General features: G+C 36.2%; 3 protein-coding genes across 4 annotated transcripts; 2 read left to right on the forward strand and 1 right to left on the reverse strand.

Annotated features, from left to right (window-relative positions):
* The first annotated feature begins 2,323 nt into the window (after positions 1–2,323).
* On the forward strand, positions 2,324–8,250 carry LOC137951784 (ADP-ribosylation factor-like protein 8a). The gene is made up of 6 exons (XM_068798694.1): positions 2,324–2,656; positions 3,159–3,240; positions 3,344–3,376; positions 3,494–3,615; positions 6,952–7,113; positions 7,770–8,250. The coding sequence occupies exons 1-6, from the start codon at positions 2,619–2,621 to the stop codon at positions 7,885–7,887; spliced, it is 555 nt and encodes a 184-aa protein (XP_068654795.1). The 5' UTR covers positions 2,324–2,618; the 3' UTR covers positions 7,888–8,250.
* A 1,243-nt stretch (positions 8,251–9,493) lies between these two features.
* Positions 9,494–11,831, reverse strand: LOC137951786 (FHA domain-containing protein At4g14490-like). Of its 2 annotated transcripts, XM_068798696.1 has the most exons (3): positions 11,625–11,831; positions 10,277–10,963; positions 9,494–10,216 (listed from the first exon to the last, which is right to left on the reverse strand). In XM_068798696.1, the coding sequence occupies exons 2-3, from the start codon at positions 10,842–10,844 to the stop codon at positions 9,684–9,686; spliced, it is 1,101 nt and encodes a 366-aa protein (XP_068654797.1). In that variant the 5' UTR covers positions 10,845–10,963; positions 11,625–11,831; the 3' UTR covers positions 9,494–9,683. The 2 variants fall into 2 exon arrangements, with proteins under 2 accessions (XP_068654797.1, XP_068654796.1); XM_068798695.1 differs by having other exon boundaries at positions 9,494–10,963.
* A 2,414-nt stretch (positions 11,832–14,245) lies between these two features.
* On the forward strand, positions 14,246–19,784 carry LOC137951842 (uncharacterized). Its single transcript, XM_068798787.1, has 3 exons — positions 14,246–14,821; positions 15,588–16,171; positions 18,745–19,784. Exons 2-3 carry the CDS (start codon positions 15,614–15,616, stop codon positions 19,597–19,599), a joined length of 1,413 nt encoding a protein of 470 aa, XP_068654888.1. The 5' UTR covers positions 14,246–14,821; positions 15,588–15,613; the 3' UTR covers positions 19,600–19,784.
* Positions 19,785–22,170: the final 2,386 nt, after the last annotated feature.

Below are 22,170 nucleotides of genomic sequence, written 5' to 3' on the forward strand. Positions count from 1 at the left end.
CCATAACTTTGGTTGTAGGTCTTCAATTTTTGTAAGTGACCTACCAAAATGATAAACAACTCTAGTAAAATTTATTTAATTTTTATAATTTTTGGATTTTTTAATTGATTTTTTTTTTTACAAGAGCTTGGAGCATGACTAATTTTAACCAATGGCTAGTTTTTTAATTGAGATTGTGTTCTATAAATACCCAAATATTTTCTAGCATATATAACAATTCCACACATGAAATTTTCAAAGCTCTCTTGTTCTCCTTAGTGGTTTCCAGGTGTTGGAGTTTGAAATTTGAGATTTGAAGTCTTCCACTCAAAGTTGTCTCTTACTTTTAACTTTTATATATTTGTTGAATACTTTTCAAAAGTGATAGAAGTTTTGATTACTTTTTGTATTTGAACTGTTGTTTTCAAATTCAAGACTTCCATTCACTTAACATCACTTCAATTCATTTTGATATAAAATTGTTCATATTGTTGCTGATATATATATATGTTGTTGTTGATCATTTTGGAGTTCACATAAGTACTTGGTGTAGCTCAATATTATTTTTATTTTGATATTTGTCTACAAAGAGACATCAGTTAGTTTAATTATAAAAGCAAGGCCAATCAGGCTAGATTGACTAAGTTGTGATCTAAAACCCATTTGGGTCTAGATGCATGTATCTAGAGCTATTGACCTTAAGTCACAAGGTGTTTGGGTAGTTGAAATAATTGAGCATTTTGTGGTTCTAAGCTGTATATGTCGTTTGAAAATTAATAGTGAAAGCTCTAATTCTAGGGCAAGGGCTCTTGGGAAGGGGAGTGGCAATCTAAAATAGTAATTATGAATCATTATAAAAATTCTTGTGTAGTGGATGTGTTTGTAAAAAAATTTAGAGTTGTTTTACAACTTTGAAAAAATTGTCTAGCTAATCAGCATACACAAACTGAAGAAATAAAAATAGGCATTTTATGAAAATCATTTGAACAAACGACAAGTATTTTAACTACCCACTCTAGAACAGTTATAGGTGAAATTTCAAAGCTTTGATTCATCCATTGTAAATCTCAAAAATTTGTAACTATTAGTAACTCAAATTGATAATATTAAACATTTTTTCACGATTTTTAACATTTGACTTGGCTGAATTTTGTTAAAAGGACAATTATTTTCTGAGAAAACGACTAGAAACAACTAGTTTGTTACCATTCAATTGAGTTCTATTTAATTAATTTCATGCCTCTTACTATTCACCAAGCAATGCTATAGTGAACCTAAATGTTTTTTATCTCTCCCATGTATTTAAAAAATAAGCGATTTTCGAATTTTAAGAAAAGAAGCCAAAACACCTTGGGAGGTGTCTATACCTAATTGTTGTTGATTATAAGTTCCTATGTGGGTAGGTGTTGCAATTTGGACTTTTGTGGTATACTATTGTAGATATTATTAGGTTGATGGATGTAGTGAATAAACTCTAATGTGTGAACACCTTGAGAATGGACTAACAATCCAAGCTAAGGACAAACATATTCACCCACCCTCCCTCTAGGTTTGTCCCATATGAGACATAACAAACTAGTTCCTACCTATCATTGAGGCCTTAGGGGAATGAGTATCTTACATGCCCCTCAGTCCTCACACAAGGGACAAAGGGAGATGAGTTTATGTTTGTCCTATTTTAGTTAGGCAATGGAATGAGGAAGAGAAAGGGGTCTCATATAAAATCGATTTGTTCCCTTTTTTTAAATAAATAATTTAAAAAATATATTTTAGTAATTTCCCACTTTGTTAATGATATATGTATATTAATTTTTTGTTAAGTTTAAATTATAAAATATTATTTAAAAAATAACATACGATCTACCACATTTAGAGGTATAATGAGTAAGTCGATCGACCTTATTTAAAATTTAGCCAAATAGTATTTGGTTTAAATATAATGGTAACTTGATATTATCAATTTTATTTAAAATTATCTAAGAGTTTAACGATTTATATGGTAATAGGGTAAATAAATATATAACAACAAAAAATCATTTTCTTATTTTTATTTGTCCCAAGCCAAAGGAGAGAGCAAATCCACAAAAAAAAATCTGAATAATATTAAAATAACACGTTGGATTCCACGTAGGATGCTAAGTGGAGTAAAATTCAACGGAGTCCGAGCTGGCAGTACCCTAGTGGGGCAGTACCTAATCCTAGTTCAATACAATAGCGCCAATAGCGCTAAAATATTCTAAAAAAAGGAGGGCCCACGCGAGGAATAATCGGGAGCCGCGACAGCTCCGCACGTTGGTAGGTGACGTTTCCACCCACGCACGATTCAAGGCCATCAATCAATGCCTTCCGCTTTCCTTTCCCAGCCTCCTCCTCATCTCTCTCTCTCTCTAAATTCCAGCAAAAATTTACGACCCAAAATTTAAGCCCAGGCTGGTTGGTAATGGTAGTTTCCTATACAAACAAAGACAATTTTTCCGAGCCAGCCTTCGCCGCACAAATTCGTGACAGAGGGGAGGGGGTTGCTGTCCGGATCCGTGAATCCACGAGACGCTGCGTTTCCTCCCTCCCTGCTCCTCCTCGAAGTTCCGGCTCCTAAATTGTCTTTTCTTACAGTTTTTGCTTCGGATCCTGATTCTGCAATGGGGCCGTGGGAGGCTTTTCTCAATTGGCTACGAAGGTAGCTACTGTGCTTTTTTATTTTCCTTTGAATTGCGTACTCTCGTTGTTGTTTTTTTCTGGTTTTAGTTCTGAATTCGATGGGTTTCTTTTTTTTAATAGGAAGTTTGTTTATGGTTAGCATGAACGTGTAAATTTGTTTGCTTTATTATGTTTTTATTGCTGTGAGGACTCATGTGGTTTGGCATAAGCTGGCGTTTGGCTCCTGTGATTGTTTACTTTGTCGAAATTCAGAGCTGGAGAGCTGGTGGAAGGTGACTTGACATTCTGAAACTAGAGTTTTGATATGTATTGATTTTTTATTTGCTTCTGTATTGTTGTGATTAATTTTGGATTCACAATGGCACTTTAACGAAGAAACAACCACAGTTGTGGTCGGCAAGCCAGATTAATCGCATCCAATAAACCTCTCCCTTTTGGTTTGGTTACTTCTCTGTTGCTCGTTCTAGATGTTATTATGTTTGCCAGTGAATTTTATTATTACATGTTATTTGTCATTACAGTCTCTTTTTCAAGCAAGAGATGGAACTATCATTGATAGGACTCCAGAATGCTGGGAAAACCTCGCTGGTTAATGTCATTGCAGTATGTAAAAATTCACTATGTCTTTTCTATTATTATTATTATTATTTATATTTTCTATGAAAATCTCAAAATACTAAAGTGTGACTTCCGAATTTCTATGTAGACCGGTGGATATAGTGAGGACATGATTCCTACAGTAAGTGATCTCTTTACATTGAGTCTCTGGCCGGAATTAGCATTTATTCACATTGTTGCCCTATCTTTAAAAAATACCTGAAAATTGCTCATGTGATATGCTTGTGGTGGTCTGCAGGTAGGTTTCAATATGCGGAAGGTAACTAAAGGCAATGTTACAATAAAGTTGTGGGATCTTGGTGGTCAACCCAGATTCCGTAGCATGTGGGAGCGATATTGTCGTGCAGTGTCGGCTATTGTGTATGCATCTTAATGCCATATTCTGCTAAACTTGCCTATTACTTGAAGTGTGTTGCCTTTTATGGTATTTCTGTTACCAATCATTTTTACTTATAGATGATAGATGTTAAAGGTTAGCTCGGAAGTTGGTTTAAGCAACATTTTAAAAACAGAAATAGGTGGTTGTGGCTTAATAGAGACAAGTTCACTAGATATTTACTTTCTTTGATATGGGGCATTTGTTCCTCTATAAAGACGCAAAAAAATGCTTCATGTCATATCAGCATGATATGGGTTGTTCCTTATAGGTGATAACTACATCAAGTTAGCCTTTTCTGAATCATACATTATTAACTAATATCGCCACATTAAGGTTCTGCCATATGGTTGCATTATGGAGGCTGAATTTGACTGGTCATTAATTATTTACATCACTGTGGAGAACTAAATGGTATGAAGCATCATCTAAAGTTGTCAGCTTTAGTTACTTACCTCACATCTTGAGAAATATCCATTCAAATAGATTTCATGTATTTCATTCTTTGACTTTTAGAAGTATATTAGGAAGAGGAAAAGGAGGCTGGACTCTAGTCTGTCCAACCTTGGCTGCACCCAACTTTTTCCTCCTTCATAAACTCTCTCTCTATTTACAACAGTCCCACTTCATTGTATTTACAACATACCCTTATCAATATTTTATCATTGAAAAATAATAAAAATAAGAAAATGATTTAAAATAGATTTCAAACATGAATGCATGAGACAAGAACAAGATATAGATTCATAAAAATTTAAGTTCTAGGTCATCCAATTTGAAGTTAATGATTAAATTGGGTCCACGTAACTTAGATGGACTTAGGTACATACACCTTTTTCTCTATGTGGAAACCAAAAAATCAGATGCCTTCAAATGTCTTTTCCGTCCACTTTCTTCCATATTCTTTTGCTTAATTAGAATTAATTTTTATTCCCGAAAAGTTACTGATGACAAGGACTTGATTCTATAAAGTTTAGAATCCAGTAAAACTGAGATCCTAGTTTCAAGTACATTGTATACTGACTGCCGTTTTGCAATTACTTTTTTGTTTGTTTCTTTTTGATAATTTAACCTGAGGTTGGTGAATAAATTATGTCTCATATTGGTTCTCAAAGAAATGTCATTTCAGATATTAGTACTTCAAAAAAAGATATTTCTAATATAGTTGCGCATTTGTTTTTCAATTTACCCATCTCAGATAGTTGAGGCAATGTAGAAGTTGTATTTCACCTTGAGATGTCTGATCAAGTTGACTGTTAAGTTTGTTAACTGAAACATTGGTTCTTTTTCTTAAGCACTTGATAAAGATGAAATGTGTTCTATGGATAGCATGTTGGAGGAAGTTAAGATAACAAACCTCTTGGTATGCGGCCATTTCAAAGCTTTGGCCTGGCTTTTCTGAAATGGCAATAGCTCTAGCTTTGAAACAATTTAGTAGTGTTCAGTGAAAAGAGTTATTTGAAAGATGTAGCCAAAGATTCTACCATCTTAAGTTCTTGTCTGCCTTTTTAGTCCCCTTTAAACTATTCCAATACCAGAGGTCTTACTTTTAAGTTATTTGTATCTTCTTGGACAGTATTCCAATTTCTGATTGATGTATATCTACTTTCATGGTTGCCGCAAATTGTTATTGGCTTTCTCATATTTTCTTATCACACATAATTTTCTACTTTTTTTCTTTCAGTTCTTAAATCTCTATCATTTATTTTCATTGTGTTTTTCTTGATGTTTGTGAATGACTATTTTCCGTTACTTCTTTGTTTGTGCATATAAGCTGTTGGGTTTTGTATACTTCTGGTGGTTGCTTGTAATTATTAAGAATATATCTAGTTTCTTGGATTTGTTTTCATATCTAACTAATGCTTTGGGCTTTATTTGATATATCTCTGAAATTTAAATTTCATGGTGCTCAATGATGATATTTTAGTCTTTTATGAGAGCCATGACCAATGTACTGATCAAAAGAGATGGTCATCGTGATCAGTATGAGCACCATGCATAATTTTATTACATATGTTTGTGTCATGGCCTCTTTTATATGGAGTAGATAACTTCTTTCTGTTTTTTCATACTTCCATATCGATTTAAGAATGAGTTCGATCCAGGACTTAGTCTGGGTATATCTTTAGGAGTTGTGACAGAAGTGGAAAATCTTTCAAAACTTGAACTGTCAACTCGCTCCATTACTTCCACAGTTTGTGTTTTTCAGCATAGGAATTCATGCTCATAGTTGTGGTAATGGAAATTAAAGCTCCTCATCTTGAGGATGTGTAGCCTGTTTACCTTTTTTCTTTTAGCATAGAGCTCATAAACCTTGTTTATTGAAAAAAGAGTCAGTTTTATGAGGATTGTTGTTATGATCTTGTTAGGTCTGGGTATGCTGCCTAAACTATTGCAGTGAAGATTTCACGTATCATTCTTCTCTTACATTTATATTGGAGACAATAGCGGTACTAGACCAGAAAGGTGTGAACAGTCTCCTCAGAAAAGGACAAAAAGAAGGAAAAAATATTAACCCTTGATAAAAGTAGCAAAAACTAGAAATGCAAGGACTATTTTCATAATTTTGGGTGCAAAAAATGTTTTATGATAATTGGTTGACTTGGATGAGGCAGTTTGTGACTTATAATTTTATCTTTGCCAACTGTTTTTTACTCTCATTTCAAGTTTGAAACTGTTTCTTGTAGAAATACAAGATGGAACTTGCAAGCTTGTGTGGAGATTCTATAATTTGTTTTCTGAAGTGGTGTTATGTTATTTGCCACTGATTAGAGCTTCTTATTTTCTCTCCTTGTTTTCTCATGTCTCCCTCTTGTGCTCTGGCCTTCTGCAATTTGATGAGTAACAGCAAGCATAGTTCCATTCTAGAGTTGGTTATGCTCATACAAGATTGCTCATCATGTGGGTTCCTTTGATATGTGAAACCAATTCTTACATGGTTTGAGTTGTTAAGTGCAATCTGACTTATAGGAACTTTGGTTATTAGAAGATATATCCATTTAGGATAGCTGAATCTTGCTATATACTATGAATGATTGCACATCGACGGTAAAGTACATCGCAGCAATATTTATTTTCCATGTTACCATGCTTTCACTCTTCATACTTGGTCTGGTCATAGAGGACAACATCATTCTGCATCGTAATTCTACATCTTCATTTCTTTTATAATGGTTACATGGAATATTTATGTTAATATTCTGTTATTATGATAAGGGTGACATATTTCATGCTAATAGTGTTTCTTAATTTGCATTCTGTTCAATTATCTTACTCTACATTAGTCAGAGAGATGGTCTGATTTCTTGTTCCTCTGGTAGTTATGTCGTTGATGCAGCAGATCGTGATAACATTCCCATCTCCAAGAGTGAGCTGCATGACCTATTGAATAAGCCTTCATTGAGTGGGATACCATTACTGGTACTTGGAAACAAAGTCGACAAGCCAGAAGCTCTTTCAAAACAAGCATTGACTGATCAAATGTAAGTTATTATAGTTTCATCTTGAGTGGTAGGCTTGTTTTCAACTATGATCAATTTAAATACTAGCATCTGTATACACCACCCAGAAAGTAGCATACTTTTCTGTCCTTCCTATATTCATGACCCCCAGAAACTGAAACAAGTCATACTCACCCTCACCATTTTCTTCTATCAAATTAGAGATCTGTGGTTGCACCCCCCAAAAAAATGAAGCACCTAAAAAGACTGGATAATTTTTTATGAAACTGCTACACTGACATGGGCCTGTTCTATGAAGGCCATTTACTGGAGATTGGTACATCATCCTTCGAGTTCAAACTGTCAAGGCAAATATTTATTCAAATTCATTTAGAATATGAAATAGTTTACTCTGAGAACATTCCTTCCCCTCCCAGGGATTATAGGATGATTAGCGGTTTTCTAAGGTGTGAAAGCCCTAACATGGTTGGTAGAAGACTTTGATTACAATGATTGGTTTTCTTGGTGGTCTACATAGATGACTCTCTCGAAGGGGTCTGCTTCAAAATCTTTTTGTACACGACTTGCATGGTGGTGGAAATAAAAAAATTTGTGTTTGAACAAGTACATGTAAACCTCTTTGAAACTATGTTAATCCACAGATTTCCTTTTTCAACCATCCTGATTTGGTTTTGCAGGGGTCTGAAGTCAATCACAGATAGGGAAGTTTGTTGCTTCATGATCTCTTGCAAGAACTCAACCAATATTGACTCTGTGATCGATTGGCTTGTGAAGCATTCTAAGTCAAAAAACTGAACAGCTTAGTTTCTTACCTGTAAAATGTGAATTTGCTCTGGTTTTTTATCTAGAACTTCAGGAGTTCTGTGATGTTACCTGGTGGTTTGTGATCTGCTGCTCTTGTTGGCTAACTGGTCTGCTTTGTTTGTCTCCGATCAATTATCATCATTTCCTTTGATTAGCTTGTTCATGGCCTATTGTTGAGAAATTATTACGAGCTTTGGAATAGGGAGAGACCTGTGGGGGGTCTGTGCAGCTTGGCTCTATATTGGAGCTGAATATGATTTGGGTTTTATGTATCAATGATATTGCATACTGATTTGGTGTAATGACATTTTTAGTAGTTCATTTTGTGAGATTTGTTTCATGATTTTGAGACTACTTCCGGTGCCCTCTCCCTCCCTCTCTCTCTCTCTCTCTCTTTCTCTCTCTCTCATTTATCCAGTCAGACAAATTCATTTGTAGCTAGAGATTTTCATTTTGTTTAGCTTTCTGAGATCTTTCCACCATAATAAATTGATTTCGTTGCGTATGTTACCAAACAGTATCAAATCAAACGAATGTATATCTTACATTTTTCTTTGGTGAACAAGCGATCAACAATTAGGCGGATAATTTAATATACCATTGATAATTCTCTTTTCTGGGCGAGCAAGGATCTCGTAATTAGCCCTCAAGGCAATTATTTGCACAAAGGGGCTATTTAATCTTAAATTAAGTAAGAGTTGGCACAAAGGAGAGTACGGGCTGCTATGGTTGGTCCTCAGATACTGAAGCCAAGACATCCTTGCGCAAACTTGTACTGCCAGTGAAATTTTTGAGAATTCAAGGTGGATCTGTTGCATGAAGTGATCCATAGCTTGGTGCAGCCATGTCTCAGATCTTGGTTATCAAGGTGGCTCTCAAAAGTCATGTAGGAGGGGACTACCCTGATATGAATGTTGCTATAGCACAAAGGGGCAGGAAAAGCAATGGTGTATGGGGGGAATAACAAACTGTTATCTAAAAAAGAAACAACTTCACTCCATCAAAGTCTGGTGCAGCTTCAGAAAGATACACAAGCAAACACTTCTTTCAAAACTCTATAATCTCACCATGCCCATCTCCTCTTCATTCTATAAATTGAATAGCTCTAATACCACTTGTTAGGATTTTGTATAACTCAAAAAGAGAGAGAAACTAAACAAGATGGGGGAGAGAGACTGCTCAAAGAGGGAGATAAAGAGGAAGAAGAGAGGACATGAGCTTGGAGGTGCTAAAAGACGAGAGAGAAATATCAAAACTTGAGTTAAGGTTGATCTCCCTACTACTCATTGGTTGTTTCTCATTAAATAGGGATTACAATTTGTAAGAAATTACTTAAACTAGAATTGTACTCTCACTAGGCAAACTACTAACATGACAGAGATAGAATCTCTACAAATCTGCAACAACTCTTTGTTAATTTAAGATTAAATTGCCCCTAATCGAATGCAATAAATCCTTTTAACCCTCTTACACCTGAATTACCCAATCTACCTTTACATATTTGGAGATGGCTCCAAACACTACTAACACAAAGAAATTCAAGGTGGGAAATCCAAGACGGCCAAAAATGAAGGAAGAACAGAACTCAACCAACAAATCAGAGAACAGATAATAAGACTAATCATATCAAGTACCTGCTACATTGTCAGAACATAAAAAATACAAAGATGACATCCATGCAGAATGTGAATGAACACCTTTCCAGAAATCCAAAAGTTAATCACTAGTGCAAGTCTCCCAATAATACTTTCTATACAGGAACCATATTTTTAGATACTGCTATTAGTTTACTGATTCTCATTATTATGTTCTGAAACATATTCATCAAACTGCTTTTGCCTATTCCTGAGTTTTCCTATTATCTCATCCGCAATTTCATTAATCTTCTGAGGTAAGTACTTCTCCATTCGATCAAACCACTCTCCCAGAGTTATTTTCTCCCAATGTATCCTATCATTAGCTCCTCTACCTGAATCCTGGCATTCCTTACCTCCATTAGCATTAGTGGAAGACGTTGAAATATTTCCATATCCCCCTACTGTAGAGCCATTCTCCTGATGATCTGAAACCCCACAATCATTTAAATGAGCAGTTCTTTCTACCTCCGCCCCAACAGCCATCTGTCCCCATTTCTTAACATGGTCCGACTCAAAGTTTTCAGGAATCTCCTGAATCTCACAAACCAAAACTGGATCTCTTTTTGCTGCAGCCCTCGTCACAACCCGACGCTGCCGCTTCACTCTAGCATTATTAGCTGGAGCTTCCAACACTGCATCAGCCTGAAGAGCCACCTTTTCCTCAGCTCCATGCCTGCCTGACACTAAATTGGATGGTTCAGGACAGTTTTCAACTTGATGAACTGGAACAGTGTGTTTCTTACCTTCAGCCTTTTTTGTAACATCACGTCTCCGCAACCCTCTACCTTTATTAGCAGGGGCATCCAGTTCTGCTTCAAGCCCAAGAGCTTCATGTTCTTGTTTCTCACAATAACTAGCTACTGAGTTGGGCATTTGTTGTTCGGATACCTGTAGCTGATCCTTCTTAGGCAAGCCCCTTTTCAAAGTAGTTTGCCGTGGTGCATTTCTCCGTGGTTGACTGTCTATACCCTTACTATCACTGTTTTCATCCTTTACCTCAACTTTCACTAGAAATGAAGTTCTCTCACCAATCTTTATGGTGTCACCATCACTCAGATTGAATGGCTTCAATGCATTTATCTGGCTCTCATTCAGGAAGGTTCCATTTGAAGAATCCAGATCAGATATGGTCCAATTGACACCATTGAACTCGATTAAGAGATGTTTCTGAGAGATTCCAGCATCTTTGATGGCTAATGTGTTGCCTCTGAGGACCCGACCAATACGGATTTTAGATCTGGGATGAGATTCGATTATTTCTCCCTCACGAGGTCCTTTGTTGAATACCAGTTTCAAGATAGGGCCTTCCATTGATGAGGGGAACAAAGTCAAGAAGCGAAGCAAGAAAGGACTATTCCAAGACCTCAACCAAAACTAGATCCTCCCTAGCGTTGGTCTTATCATTGCACCAACCTGATGAGGCACTCTGCCTGAAATCAAAGAGCTTAATGGATTACTACGTGTGGCGGTGAAAATTAAACACACACAAAATTTCCCAAGTAAGAACTCGTACTCTCTCAGTTTTATGCCGCTAATGAAAAGAGTGAGATATAAACTCTAACATTAAAAGGAGATAACTGGAACGAAAAATCAGTGGGCGACATCTCTGCATACAAACCCACTATGTTCAAAAGAAAAAACCCCAGAAATATTTGATCCATTGCCTGAAGTAGTTAAAGAGGCCATAAAATTTTAATGGAACCTTTCTTAAGAATTTAATATTTGGAAAACATGGAAAGAAGGGAGATTAATCTAGTATCGTGGCCTTCCTTTTTTCAGGCCAGAGCTTAGACACTTTCATTCTTTGGGAATAGCAATGACAATTTATAAGATAATATCCTATTCAATATTTTCATTCATATCCCCAACAAACTCCTCAAATTTGGCAGCCACAGTGCCACTAAAACCATAAGAACAACAATAATGGAGTATATTAGACGGATGAATCGAAACCAACAACGAAACTCCATGATAAGTAATATCTGAGAAGAATCCAGGAAAAAAAAAGTTTCCGCAAAATTTGAAGAAAATACATAAATCTCGAGATGCAAAAAATCTAGTACAGATGAAAACTAGTTTGTTCGGACTTACGAGCTCAGGTGAGTCATGAAGGTTAATTTGACAGTGCTTCGAGAGAGAAAGGGAGCTGATGTGCTGATGTTCGCCTATAACGGAAAATGAGTGAAGAAGAAGAGACACCACCAACCATGAAATTGAAGCGGCAAAGGTCGACGAAGGAAGGGGTTCACGGTGAGAAAACAGGCAGAAGCTGATAGCTTGGGAAGCAAAGGAGCATTACTTAATTAGCCGGCCAGGATGAGGGTATTTGGGCAACGGGGCGAATACCCCATTGTCTCTTTTCAAAATTTTCCCCTTCAGCGGGAGGTCAAATTCAAATTCAGGAAAGAATTGACTTTCTTTAGGGGAGTTAGTGCAGTCGGAAATTCCCTTTCAGTGTCCAAAGAAAGCCTACGAAAAAATAAAAAAGAATTTGATTATTATTATTCAAAAAATAGTTAGTAAAAAAAAAATTATTATTAATTTTATTTACTATTTTTTGAAGTTAGTGCAGTCGGAAATTCCCTTTCAGTGTCCCAAGAAAGCCTACGAAAAAAAAAGAATTTGATTATTATTATTTCAAAAAATTAATTTAAGTGCGTATTTCTTCCTCTCTTGTTGCACGATTGGGAAAATGCTGGAAATACGTAAAATCAGTATCGGTATAACTTTAATGCACCCTGAGTGAAAGTGAAAGTGAATTCAAATTCACTCTCACTTACCTAAAATCGTTAGTGCGCACACATAAGGGAAAATGAAAGTGAATGATCGCTCACTCTCTTGACACTATCTACTTACCAACCCTCTTCTCTCCCTTAGTTTCCCTCTCGGCTTCTTTGTCTCTCCTTGCTCCCTCTCTCGGCTTCTCTCTCTCACTACCCCCTCCCTCAATTTTCCTCTCTTGACTTCTCTGTCTCTCACGGCCCCCTCCCTTAGTTTCCCTCTCAGCTTCTTTGTCTCTCCTTGCTCCCTCTCTCGGCTTCTCTCTCTCACTACCCCCTCCCTCGATTTCCTCTCTTGGCTTCTCTGTCTCTCATGGCCCCCTCCCTCGATTTCCCTCGGCTTCTCTATCTCTCACCTCCTCCCTTTCAAATTTAGATAATGTAGTTAATGTAGATATTTATTTATAAATTATAAAAATAACCATCTTTGTTTAAGTATTTTATTTTTATTTGTCATAATTAATTAAATTAGTAATTTTACTTTTACTTTGTAATTATTTTATTAATTTATACTACACTAAAATCTATCTTATGTTATTAATAAACATCATATTTATTTATTTTATAATGTTTATTACTATTAATAATATATTAAATTACTAATTTAAGAGTGACAATGAGATATTTTTAAAGTAAGAATTTGATCAAGTATCTAGACATTATAAACGTAAATATTTTTGTTTAATTTTTCTATATTTATAATTAATTAAATCAATAATTTATTTTTAACTTGTAATTATCATATTAATTTAGAATAAACTAAAATCTATCTTAACTTATTAATAAAATACCCTATTTAATTATTTATTATATTAATACATTTTAATGTTATATTAAATTACTAATTTAAGAGTGATAATTAAGATATATTAAAAAAGTAAGAATTTGATTAAAATACTCTATTTGATTAAGTATCTATATATTATAAAAGTACCATGTTTATTTAGGTATATTATAAAAAGTAACTCATTCTCTTGTTTCCACTACATTTTCCATTTTGGGCACTAACACAAGAAAGTATTTTTCAGTGCACTTTCCATCAAACACACTACCATGAAAAAGTAATTCACTTTCCATTTCAGTTTCACTAGTTCATTCAGTTTCATTTTTACTTTCCATTCCCACTAACCTCCCAAATTTCAATTCATCCATCGAAACTATGAAATCATATATCATTTTCTAGCAATCAAATTTAACATTTTAGATATCATGAACTGTTCATCAAAATCTTGTATAGAATCCCATTATTTGATATCCAAAGTCTGCTTATATTTCAGTTTCATCTGATGAATATATGCGAACACCGAACGAGAGCGGTTTAAGATCAATGACAATATGAACTCGGAAGCCAATCTCTGAGATGGCAGCATATGCTAAGGCTGCTACTACAAAGACATGGGGTGTTGATCGAGAGGTTGTTGAAGTCAAGTTTAGAGAAATGATGTTGAAAGAAAGACCAGAGAAGCTAGAACATTGGTGGGCAATGGAAATAAAGTGGAAAACAAAGGAGAACTACGAGGAGGAGAATTACGTGGTTGTCCTCGGTGGTGGTACACCAAAGGAGGGGTGACGCATGCACACGACTCACACAAAGTGCGGCCGGTGGGCCGGTGGTTCAACTTAAAGCGCACGAAATTGAACCACATCTTTGTATTGATTGAAAGTGACATTTATATACATTTACAACAGAAATGATAAATACAATCATATAAGATATTATCTCCTAAAGGGAAAGGAGATAAAATATCCTATCTCCAAAACCTGCAAGCTAGGTCGGGATTTTCTATGTCGAACATCCATCGATATGGTCGAAGCATATAGTCCATTGATTTAGGGAATTTGACTCTTGAGTCTCCTAACACAAAAAAATTGGACTTTTGTAGAAGAAAATGGACCTCATGTGAGAGTAGTTCAGTGAAGCATGTAAAAGCCATCTCTAGGCATATATGCCTCATGTGTAAGGGGGGCTCATGACTGTAAGTGCCAACACTCCATTGCTGGTCAAACAAGTCGGCCATGTTTAAACCTTCATTAAGATTTGTATCAACAGTCAAGACCTACCAGTATTTGGTCGGATCGACTAGTTGCCCTGTTGTTGGGCACATGGGTGGACTTGGGATTGCTCTGCGCCTAAGAGAGATTGAAAATACAACTGTCAATGTTGACAGCTCTGCTTCTCAACATCGATAGAGAGGAAGCTTTAGTCGGAAGTCATCCATTGATTCGCGAGAATTGAAAAATAAGCTACGGGTTTACCTGGTTATCATCGACACAAGTGTTCAGCTGGTGTCATTCACAACCGGCACTTGCTTGGTAAAAAATTGATATCTCAAATCTCGTCTTCTGAGTACGAATTCATATGCATGATAGTGGAGATAGACCCGCTTGAGGCGATAGACTGTCGTTCAGCTTCGGGGTCCTCGAGCAGATTTTCGGGTGAGTAAATGGTGGAAAGGAGTCTGTCGCCGAGACTCATGTCCGCAGATGCACCGTTTGTCACCTGGAGTGGTTAGTGCTCTTTCTGAAATTTCTCACCGTTGTGGATTCTGCTGCACCATGTGGTTGTTTGCTGTCGCATGTAGATCTGTGATGTTTGTATCTGTTTAGACACAATTTTCTCAACTGGGGTGAGATGTTTTTAGTTATTTTGGAGGTTTATGTTCATCTATGAAGGCAAACACATGTCTTTGCTCCTAAACTGGTTTTAAGAAATTCTGGACATTAATTAGATGCGCCCGATTAGTCCCTGTTGTATATATAAATTTTTTGTTCTCTTTGCTTTATTGATAATTCTTAAAATATTGCGATTGAGGGTATTCTGTTACTTCGTAAAGTAAGATAGGTTCTCTGTTTTCTTGTGTATATGAACTTGTCAAGATGATATGGAAGTTATTTCCGATTTCACAGGAATCAGTAATCATTGAGATATCTTCGGGGAGGTAAAAAAGATGTGATTGACTGAACAAATGTGTACTAGATAAAGTTTTCTCTGTTTCTAATGGGCCAGCTGTCAGTTTATTGCACCTGCAGGTTATGTGATGTCACTGTAACCTGTAGTGATTTTCTCTATCTTTCGGGAGCACCTACGTTGCAGTTTAATTTGTGCAAGTCAATTTCATTTTGTTTCTCTACTACTGAAAGCCAAACTTGATCTGGTACAAGTTTGGCATTCCCTTCAACAGTGGCGTTCTCATTTTGTTTCCTCTCAACAGATTACATGTAGGCATGAGCAATTTGGTTATATTATTGATATGCTTGAACTTGGCTTGTATAGGTTGCATTTTCTTTAATTGGAGATAAATGGGGGAGAAAATGAGGATGAGAAACAGATACAGGAAATCATCTGCTTTCGATTGCAATGCAGGAAGCCGATGCTCTCTATCAGCTCTAGTGTGGAGTCTAGTGGGTGTTGTCCTTTTAATCCATTTTTATTCCCTCAGAAATGACAAACAGGTTGGAGAAAAGCAAGTCCGCTTGACTCATTTCCCTCTGATAAGAGAGCTTGAAGAGGTTGAGGAGGAAATTTTCCAATTTGCGCCACCCCGTCAGCGATCACCTCATGTTGCAAAACGGAGAGGAAATAAGAAGCCTTCTTTGATTGATGAGTATCTTGACGATTCTTCCCAGATAAGGCTGGTGTTCTTCCCCAGTGGTAAAACCGCAGTGGATCCCATCAGGGTGAGGCAGAATGATAGCTTATACTTTTTCCCTGGTAGGATGTGGTTGGACACTGATGGAAACACTATTCAAGCCCATGGTGGAGGTGTTCTTTATGTGGAGATAACAGGGACATACTACTGGTATGGTGAAAACAAAGATGGGCCCACCTACCAAGCTCACAGCAAAGGAGCTGCACGGGTCAGTTGGATTACTTTTCTTTAATTTATAATATTGCTTTAAAAAATTCACTCCTATGGTGTAAATCACCTTGAGTACACCTTTTTTTTGCAAGCACGTATGATGAGAACTTTTGGTTTTGTTTTTGTTATCTTTTGAAGCATGGCTTTCATGGTAGTCTAGCTGCAATGACATTGCCCAGTGAGCAGGGTAAACTTATATTGTAATCCATACATTGACATGAAAGTCACTTTTGGTTATAGGGGCACTTAAATTTTTTGCTTGATCCATTTTGTACCTGGTAACTAGACCTGTGTTTAGGTGTTTCATTACTTTGTTTAGGTGACTAGTTTCCCATCCATTTGTTGTGCTCTTTTTCTGTCAATGTTGAAGGCCAACTTGCTTCTGTTGGATAAAGTACAAACAAATGCTCAATGATAAAGATATTAATGACTCATAGAGTGTTTTGTACACTAAGAATTTCTGTGGTGGCTTTTCTCAAGTATTCTCATTAGCTACATCAATTAGCTTTCTCCTTTTTGGATTAACATCTGCTAGCACTATTTATAGGCTAACATTAGTTTCTTTAGTAAAAGCTTTCACAATATTTTTTTTAAAAAATAACGCAATTTATAGGCACTTTATGATAAGCTCTTATTGTTAGGTCGGGCTTCTCCTAGTCTAGTGAGTGATGATCTAGCATACTTGCTTTTAAGTAGGCAAAAGATTTGAGTAGGAGTAGGTTTTAGGGTTCAATGTTTGGTTGCTTTGAGGTCCAGTGTGCCTTCTTTTTCCTTCAAGTGATGGCCTTTTTCAAGGAGTTGTTTTTCTGGAGAAGCATGTTCATAGTGATTCCGTGGTGCGTTTGGATTTGGTAGCTGGGAATAATCTCACGTTAGTCAAAGTCAGGAAAAACCTTGTGGTCAGTAGTTGACAAAAGGTTTCCTAACTTCTGATTGTCATTTTGAGATGGAATCAAGCCAAACTAAGAGTATCAGAGCAAGGATTGAGCCCAATCCCATTTATTTGTTTGTTCTGTACCCCATAAGTACAGTCCATGTTACTAGCTCATACATGTGTTTGTTCTATTGAGACTGGATGTGAGAGGTGATGATAGTGTGGTAAAAGGTCACATCTGAAAATGACTTAGGATTTTGTTGATTTATAAGATTGGATAATAGTTCTTCTATGCAATTGACTATTTTGAGATGAACTCGGTCTCAACTCTAACATCCTATTAGAGCAGGTTCCTTGATGTGGGTCTCCACCTAAATTTTTTCACACATAGGGGCCATAATGAGGTTGATCTGGGTTTTAAAGATTGTGTGCTTATTTATGGGGAAGACGCTTCCTAATTGAGATAGTCATTTTTGGATGGACTTTCTACAAGGAGAGCTTTGGGAGTAGTTACTGAAAACACAATGCGTTGCATTCTTTTTTAGGCTAGTTAATTGCGTGAACCTCCTTTCTTTCTTGCTCTGTTATTAGAAGGAATTGAAACTTGGTAATTAACTCTGCCAACCATTGCATCCCTAATTATGACAACCTGGTCTTCTGCTACTGAGGTTGGCTTTACCTGAATTTCGGCACTAGCTCTCACAGTGATCTTGGACCGGTTGGGATCTTCTAATCCTGGATCAATGTGGGAATCATTTTCATTTCAGACTTGATAGGTAGTATTCTCCTTGTTTTCTCTGCCCCTTTTGGTTGCTGTGACTCTACAGTGGCAGAGTTTAGGACCCTTCGTTAAGGCCTTGGGGCTCTGATTCTTTACTAGCAGATTCTCTTCTTCCCTCATAGGCCATACCTGATGCTTAGAAGCACTAATGGCATTGGGACTTGTTGACCAGGGAAAGTGTTACCCAACAACATCTCATTGTTGACACCTGTTGTCCTGTTAGACCTTTTTATCTCAGTTTATTGTATTTTTATTTTCCTGGAATTGTTGTCCTTTATATCACTTGTCTCCAAACCCTGCCCTTTGCTAACCACACTGTGGATTCTATAGTTAGAGATGGGATGGAGTGTGGCTCACTCATTATTGTTCACTCTAGGGCTTTTTTCACTTTTTCCATTGTTTTTCTTGTTTCTTGTCTGTTATTTGATTTCTCTTCTTTTGTTACTGGCTTCTTGTGCTGCTTTGTGTTCTTCTCTTTGGTAGTTTAAGAAGATCCCCTTCAATCTAAAACAAGAACAAGTGAAAGGTTTTACATTGCTTGTCAACCAAAGCTGATGTAACCTTCCTCCCTTTGCCCTGGCTTGGCATCCATGGACATTAACATGCAGAGTTTCTGTGGGATGCTTAGATTGAGCGGTTCAATTTATAGGAAGGAGCTTCATTGTCTTGTTTGTCATAATACTGTTGAATTAAGATTTAGGATGCTAAATTTCTTGTTTTGCATAATTTTGAAGATTAATCCTAATGCAAACACAATATTTGAATTGTTCTTTTTTGAATAAAGTGTGCATTTCTTTGATTTCAAAAGGGCAAATCATAGTTTTATTTTTATTTTTCTTTTAATTGTTTTGCGATGAAGAGTTTCTCTTTCCAGTTAAACTCTCTTACTTGGGTGATGAATTCTTTCTTGGTTTAGGTTGACATTATTGGAGTCAGTTGCTACTCTTCTCAGGACTTGTGGACATGGAAGCACGAGGGAATAGTCTTACCAGGGGAAGAAGAAAATCCAATGCATGACCTCCACAAAACCAATGTGCTGGAGAGGCCTAAAGTTATCTATAACGATAAGACAGGGAAATATGTAATGTGGATGCACATAGACGATGGCAACTATACAAAAGCATCAGTGGGTGTGGCTGTTAGTGATTCACCAACAGGCCCCTTCCAATATCTGTACAGCAAGCGCCCCCATGGGTTCGATAGCAGGGACATGACCATTTTTAAAGATGATGATGGAACAGCCTATCTCATCTATTCATCAGAGGACAACAGTGAACTTCATGTTGGACCACTAACCGATGATTATCTTGATGTCACAAGAGTGATGAGAAAAATCTTAGTGGGTCAACATAGAGAAGCACCTGCTGTTTTCAAGCACCAAGGCACTTACTACATGATCACTTCAGGTTGCACAGGATGGGCACCAAATGAAGCATTGGCTCATGCAGCAGAGTCCATCATGGGGTCATGGGAGACAATGGGAAACCCTTGTATTGGGGGTAATAAGATATTCAAATCAACCACATTTTTCTCTCAGAGCACTTTTGTGCTCCCAGTTCCTGGGATTCCTGATTTTTTTATTTTTATGGCGGATCGATGGAACCCAGCAGATTTGAAGGACTCCAGGTATCTCTGGTTGCCCATGACTGTGGGGGGTGCGGCTGATGAACCCCTAGAATACAATTTTGGTTTCCCATTGTGGTCTAGAGTGTCTATATACTGGCATAAAAGGTGGAGGATCCCGGAGGGCTGGATTAAACCTTATGCTTAGTTGTTCCTCCCTGTAAGTTGAGCAAAAATTTGGTTATTAGGATACCTTTTACTGATTTTTTTTTTGTGTAACTATATCAGCTGCCCATTTTCTATATCAGAATCTTCTCCTCACCACTTTACCTTTGTATTATGTAACTTTTGTATACTTAGGAGGGGTGAAGATCAGACAATTCAGTATGATCATATCAAGAACTCTTCTTTTTCTTAAATGAACATTAGTTATAACTTGAAATGTCACCAGTTTGTTTTCTTGGTATAAATTATCTAATTCAAACTGGTTGTTTGTGTAGTGTGACAAAAGGATGTCAATAAGTAATTAGGATCCAGGATGGTCCAGCAACAGGAAATCATTATCTACTCCTTTTGTATTCCCATTTAACACGACAATAAGGGTCTGTTTGGAACCCAGTAGATAAAAAAACCAGTAGAATATTTCAATCACAGCTTCTTGCCCGTCAAGAAAAGGAGGGTGTACCAATATTAGCACAAATACCTAACTTCTAAACTTAATATAAAAAATACCTAACTTTGATGGGTTAATTGCATACGTGTGCACAGTCCAAGGTGACACATAAGCTATGACAACTTGCGTAGTACCATGCCGTCATGCCCCATCATGCCCCATCAGTATCTAAAGAGTCAAAATAATAAAATATAAAAATAGTATATTAATTAATTAAAAAAATTCTTTTAATTTGTTTAACACATTTCGTTATGTTCTAATTTGAAAATTGATTAGTAAACATTTTTTGTTTTCAAATATTTTATTTGTCGGATCACGTTTCATTACCTTCAATTTATAGAAATTAAATATAAAATTTTAAACACAGATTAGAAGAAGATTTTTTAATTAATTAATATACTAATTTTATATGTTATTATTGTAAATATAAGGTGATAAAATGTGTAGCGACAAATTAGATTTTTAAACACAAAAATATTTTTTTAATTAAAAATATGTAAATCAATAATAAAAGGTATTAAATAGGTAATAATATATTTTTTAATTAAGTAATATACTAAATTTATATTTTTTTCCATTATAAAAAAGGTAGTTAAATATGTACCAACAATTGTTTTTTACAAAATATTGCATTTAAATTAAATAATATCTTAAAACGATAATGTAAGGTATTAATTATCTTATTTTAATCAAAATTTATGTTTTTATTATATTAAAACAAAGGTAATGAAATGAAATGTGTAAAAATTTAAAAAACCAGAAATTATTATTTTTAAATATTTTAAATTATAAAATAACTTAAATCAATAATAAAAAAAACTAGAAGAAAAAAGGTTACCCGATGTGTAGATCCAACCTGGATGATGACTATGTGATGTGACATATTGTTTGACCATTCGGGTGCTGATGTGGTCAAAACTTACGTGTCACCGATTGTACACATATGTAGTTGATTGGTCAAAGTTGGTATTTTTTATATTAAGTTTAAAAGTTAGGTATTTGTGCTAATATTTGTAAAAAAAAGGGTAATATAGTAAAATTCCCTTTTATATACATTAAATATTCCACATCTTCGTCAAACCTAACCAACCTTAGTTTAATGACACAGAAATGTCAGCAAATATTAGGTTAGTCTTAGTCTCTAAACAATTCGCTGAAAAGATGAGATCATGATGTTGTAATATGTAACGTAAGCAGATATTTACAGTAGCAGAGAATTAGATATAAAATAGAGATCGGATAGGATGAGGGAACCGGAGATTTGGTTGATGGGTCTGGTGTCATTTTCATGGACACGGGTTGATGGCTCTGGTTGAGCTCAATTAGTGGTTGAACGGTTGAACTATCTCTTGTCGGGATACTTTTGTTCCGCCGGTCGACCGACGCGACTGACAGACAATCCAGCAGCTTCGCCTGGCCTGCTTTCGGATGCTTCGACAAAGATGAAGTTTCGGATCGTCCACGTCAAATTCCGACGACGCACTATCTATCGAATTCTATTGCTCCTTCGTTTGACAACATATTGCGCCTTCAAACAGATTGAACGGCGACGGAACTGTAAGGATTTCAGGTCATCCTCTTCCTCGGAGGTTTATCTTCAGACACAATAACCAGAGCCTTGTAGTAAATTGTACTTCGGGTGCTGTTTCATGCTGATGAGGATCTGATTCAACTTTTCAATTTTTTACAAATCCTTTCTATGTTTTAGAAGACAAGGCCCAGGTTTAAGTTATGATGTTGAATTGAATCACATTAGAGGATTACTTGAACCATAATTTTACAATTAAGGGTAGTATTGATACAATTTAGAATAAAGAAGATAACTTTACATGATAAAATAAATACAACATGGGATAAATCTAATAGGATCTTATCCAATACCAAGGGGGCGCATCTAACTTAACTGGTTCGAGATCCAGATCAGGCTCGTTTAAGTTAACGAGCTGAGCTAGACCGAACCATGGTTCGGTTTGAAAGCTTGCAAGCTGGTTCGTTAACTTAACGGGGGCCCGAAAGCGGAGGCGGGATTTCTTCCTCCCCCGTCTGCCGTCGCCGATCTTTATCACCGCTCAGCCCATCTCGCAACTTTCTCTCCCTCTTCTCTGT

The sequence above is a fragment of the Aristolochia californica genome, unplaced genomic scaffold (assembly GCF_029961685.1).
Source record: "Aristolochia californica isolate CCGP_79_NKW_82.1479 unplaced genomic scaffold, dmAriCali1.0.hap1 SCAF_15, whole genome shotgun sequence".
Classification (NCBI taxonomy): domain Eukaryota; kingdom Viridiplantae; phylum Streptophyta; class Magnoliopsida; order Piperales; family Aristolochiaceae; genus Aristolochia; species Aristolochia californica.